Genomic DNA, 3,680 nt, shown 5'->3' with positions numbered 1-3,680 from the left:
TTGAGCCACCGCGCCCGGCCGCCCGGCTAGTTTTTTGTATTTTTCAGTAGAGACGGGGTTTCACCGTCTTAGCCAGGATGGTCTCAATCTTCTGACCTCGTGATCCGCCCGTCTCGGCCTCCCAAAGTGCTGGGATTACAGGCTTGAGCCACCGCACCCGGCCGGGTGGGGGCTTTTCAGCACCTTCCACCCCAGCCTTGAGGGATCCCAGGGCGGAAGTACAGGTGACAGTGGGGGCTGGGTCCATGACCCCCCCCCCAAAGTCATGGTGGGGGCAGAGCAGCACTGAGCAGACAGTGGGACCCCAGGCCCTTTGTAGAGAGGAATGCAGTCCCCTGAAACTGAGTAGTGAGAACAGGGCCGCTGAGAGCCCCTGCTCTGACCCTGCTGTGTCCACAGTGGCCTTGAACTTCCAGACGCCAGGCTACGAGATGGACCTCAATGCCGGGCGCTTCCTGGTCAATGGGCAGTGTGGCTACGTCCTGAAACCTGCCTGCCTGCGGCAACCTGACTCAACCTTTGACCCCGAGTACCCGGGACCTCCCAGAACCACTCTTAGCATCCAGGTCAGCAGGCTGCAACGGGCCCCAGCCTAGGGTCACACTGGCTCTGGAGAGGCTCTTTCTGAGGTGGAGGAAGGCAAGGGAGGCTGGGGACAGGTTGGAAGTGACGGGTGGTCTGAGCTTGAGGCCCATGAGGGGATGGCCAAGGTGGGCGTGGGCCCCAGCTGCTCCCTCCCTCACCCCACAGGTGCTGACTGCACAGCAGCTGCCCAAGCTGAATGCCGAGAAGCCACATTCCATTGTGGACCCCCTGGTGCGTGTTGAGATCCATGGGGTGCCCGCAGACTGTGCCCGGCAGGAGACTGACTATGTGCTCAACAATGGTGGGCAGCCGCTGGCAGAAGTGTCGGGGGGAGACTGCAGAGAGCAAAGGGGGGTGCAGGGTGGATCCTGGGGCCTCGGGGCTCTGACTGCCACCCTGTGCCCTAGGCTTCAACCCCCACTGGGGGCAGACCCTGCAGTTCCAGCTGCGGGCTCCAGAGCTGGCGCTGGTCCGGTTTGTGGTGGAAGATTATGACGCCACCTCCCCCAATGACTTTGTGGGCCAGTTTACACTGCCTCTTAGCAGCCTAAAGCAAGGTTGGTGGAAGCTGGTACGGATGGAGAGGGATGTGGGTACAGGCCCTGCAGACCCTGTTCACCTTTGTGCCTCGAATTTCCTGCCCTGAGGCAGACCCAGGCTGGGCCAGACCCCCAGGGTACCCAGAGGACCTGAGGCCTGGCTGTCTTCCCCACAGGGTACCGCCACATACACCTGCTTTCCAAGGACGGGGCCTCACTGTCACCAGCTACGCTCTTCATTCAAATCCGCATCCAGTGCCCCTGAGGGCCCAGCTCACCCGCCCTGGGGTTCTGCGAGTGCCAGTCCACATCCCCTGCAGAGCCCTCTCCTCCTCTGGAGTCAGATGGTGGGAATACCAGCCCCCCAGTCCACCCACTTGGCCCACTCAGCCCACTCACCGGGCGCTGGTCTCACCTGGGTGCTGAGGGCTGCCTGGGCCCCTCCTGAAGAATCAACAGGTGCTCACGTGACTTCAGTGAGCTCCAACCCTGGGGCCCTGAGATGGCCCCAGCTCCTGTCCTCAGCCTACCCCTCATTGTGACTTATGAGGAGCCAAGCCTGTTGCTCCCAGGAGACTTGGGGAGCAGGACACCTGTGGGCCCTCAGTTCCCCTCTGTCCTCCCGTGGGCCATCCCAACCTCCTTCCCCCAGAGGAGCACAGTGCACCCCACTTGGCCCGGACACCGGGCTTAGCCCCTAAGCCCTCCTTTACCCTAGGCCTTCCTGGACTCCTCCCTCCAGCTCTGGAACCTGAGTTCCCCTTCCCTTCTCAAAGCAAGAAGGGAGCGCTGAGGCATGAAGCCCTGGGGAAACTGGCAGTAGGTTTTGGTTTTTATTTTTTGAGACAGGGTCTCACTCCATCACCTAGGCTGGAGTGCAATGTTGCAGTCACGGCTCACTGCAGCCTTGAACTCCCAGGCTCAAGCGATCCTCCCATCTCAGCCTCCTGAGTAGCTGGGACTACAGACACAGGCCACCACACCTGGCTAATTTTTAAATTTTATGTAGAGATGGGGGGGACTCCCTTTGTTGCCCAGGCTGGTCTCAAACTCCTGACCTCAAGTGATCCTCCTGCCCCGGCATTCCAAAGTGCTGGGATTATAGGTGTGAGCCACTGCCTCGGCCTAGCAGTAGGTTTGTAACTGTTTCATAGAAGAGCCCTGGAGAAGACAGTAGAATGAGCCTATCTAGTTTAAAAAATAAAGAAGCTCATTTATTTTACCACCACCACTCCCTGATCACCTCTATGCTGCCAGCCCTACAGGCCCATGAGGAGGGACAGGGCTGGATGAGTCCCTTGGCCCTCTCTCCTCAACAGGGCATGGACTTGTCTAAGACAGCCAGGGGGTGGCAGCAGGAGATGCCACAGCTCAAAATAGCCCGACCCCTGCTCCTGGCTTAAAGCTGCCGTGAGTATCACAAGACTGAGGATGCCAATTCACAAGGTCAGCGCCTCTCCACAACACACACACAGAGGGGCCTTGAATGAGGAGGGGACAGGAGTCTGAGGGACCCTCAGACAGACTGCCACTCTCCACGCTTGGCTGGGCTTAAGGCCCCTGTCTGCTCAGTAGGGCAAATCCCCAGGACACAGGCTTTCCTTCCTCCAGCCAGCCAGCCTTTTACACAGAGGCTGGAAACACTGCTTGGGCCGCCTCTGTAGGAACGCTGGGAGAGCTGCTGGACGCTAGACAACAGAACCCAGAAAAAATCCGGCACCCCCCCGTCAGGGTGACAATGTGGAGGCCTGGTGTTTTAGGTTCTGCCAGGCGACAGTGTCAGCACTGGACAAGGGCAGAACTTGACATTAGTCCCCAGAGGGTGGCCTGGAACTGGGCTGGGATAGGCCTTGAACTGGCCCCAAGCCCCGCAGAAACCAAAACACAAGGCTGGGGCAGACTCCACCTTCTAGCAACTCCAAGAACTGATGCAGAAAGTGGCAGTGTCCCCCGCTCCTTCATGCTGGGAGTGGCGTTTGGCTCTGGTGAATTTGTCTGTCTGAAAGAGGATAATCAGAATCAAAAGGGCCCAGAAGGAATGGGCCGGGCCAGGCAGCCCAGGCATCTGGCACTCAGGGCTGTCAAGAGGGTCAGGCTGCCAAACTGCAGCCTCAGGATGGGAGGCACAGGGAGGCTAAGTCCAGTTTTAGCCAATGAAGAGCTATTAGCATTGCCCAGCCCCTGCAGAGCCAGCTCTGGCTGGGGGGTCTGGGTCCCCATCCTGCTTCGCTTCTTTGGTTTCGTGTATGGTACCAGGAGGAAGGGGTGAAGGCTAGGATGAGGGCCCAATGCTGAGACAGCTGCCTTGAAAGGGCAAGAGTCTTTTTTTCGAGACAAAGTCTTGCTCGTCCCCCAGGTTGGAGTACATTGGCGTAATCTCAGCTCACTGCAATCTCCGCCTCCCGGGTTCAAGCGATTCTCCTGCCTCAGCCTCTCCAGTAGCTGGGACTACAGGCACGCACCACCACACCCGGCTAATTTTTGTATTTTTAGTAGAGACGGGGTTTCACCATGTTGGCCAGGCTGGTCTCGAACTCCTGACCTCAGGTGATCCAC

General features: G+C 58.9%; 1 protein-coding gene across 1 annotated transcript in view; it reads left to right on the top strand.

Moving 5' to 3' along the window:
• Window positions 1–2,355, top strand: part of PLCD3 (phospholipase C, delta 3) — a 23,706-nt gene extending 21,351 nt beyond the window's left edge. The window contains exons 13-16 of the mRNA XM_011940175.1: window positions 400–566; window positions 751–886; window positions 993–1,142; window positions 1,301–2,355. Of these exons, the coding sequence (XP_011795565.1) occupies window positions 400–566; window positions 751–886; window positions 993–1,142; window positions 1,301–1,389 (542 nt within the window). The 3' untranslated portion in view covers window positions 1,390–2,355. The remainder of the gene's footprint in view (window positions 1–399; window positions 567–750; window positions 887–992; window positions 1,143–1,300) is intronic.
• The last annotated feature ends 1,325 nt before the right edge of the window (window positions 2,356–3,680 follow it).

This window comes from Colobus angolensis, unplaced genomic scaffold (genome assembly GCF_000951035.1).
Source record: "Colobus angolensis palliatus isolate OR3802 unplaced genomic scaffold, Cang.pa_1.0 Scaffold187, whole genome shotgun sequence".
NCBI lineage: Eukaryota > Metazoa > Chordata > Mammalia > Primates > Cercopithecidae > Colobus > Colobus angolensis.
This window is presented reverse-complemented; position numbering and strand designations above follow the sequence as displayed.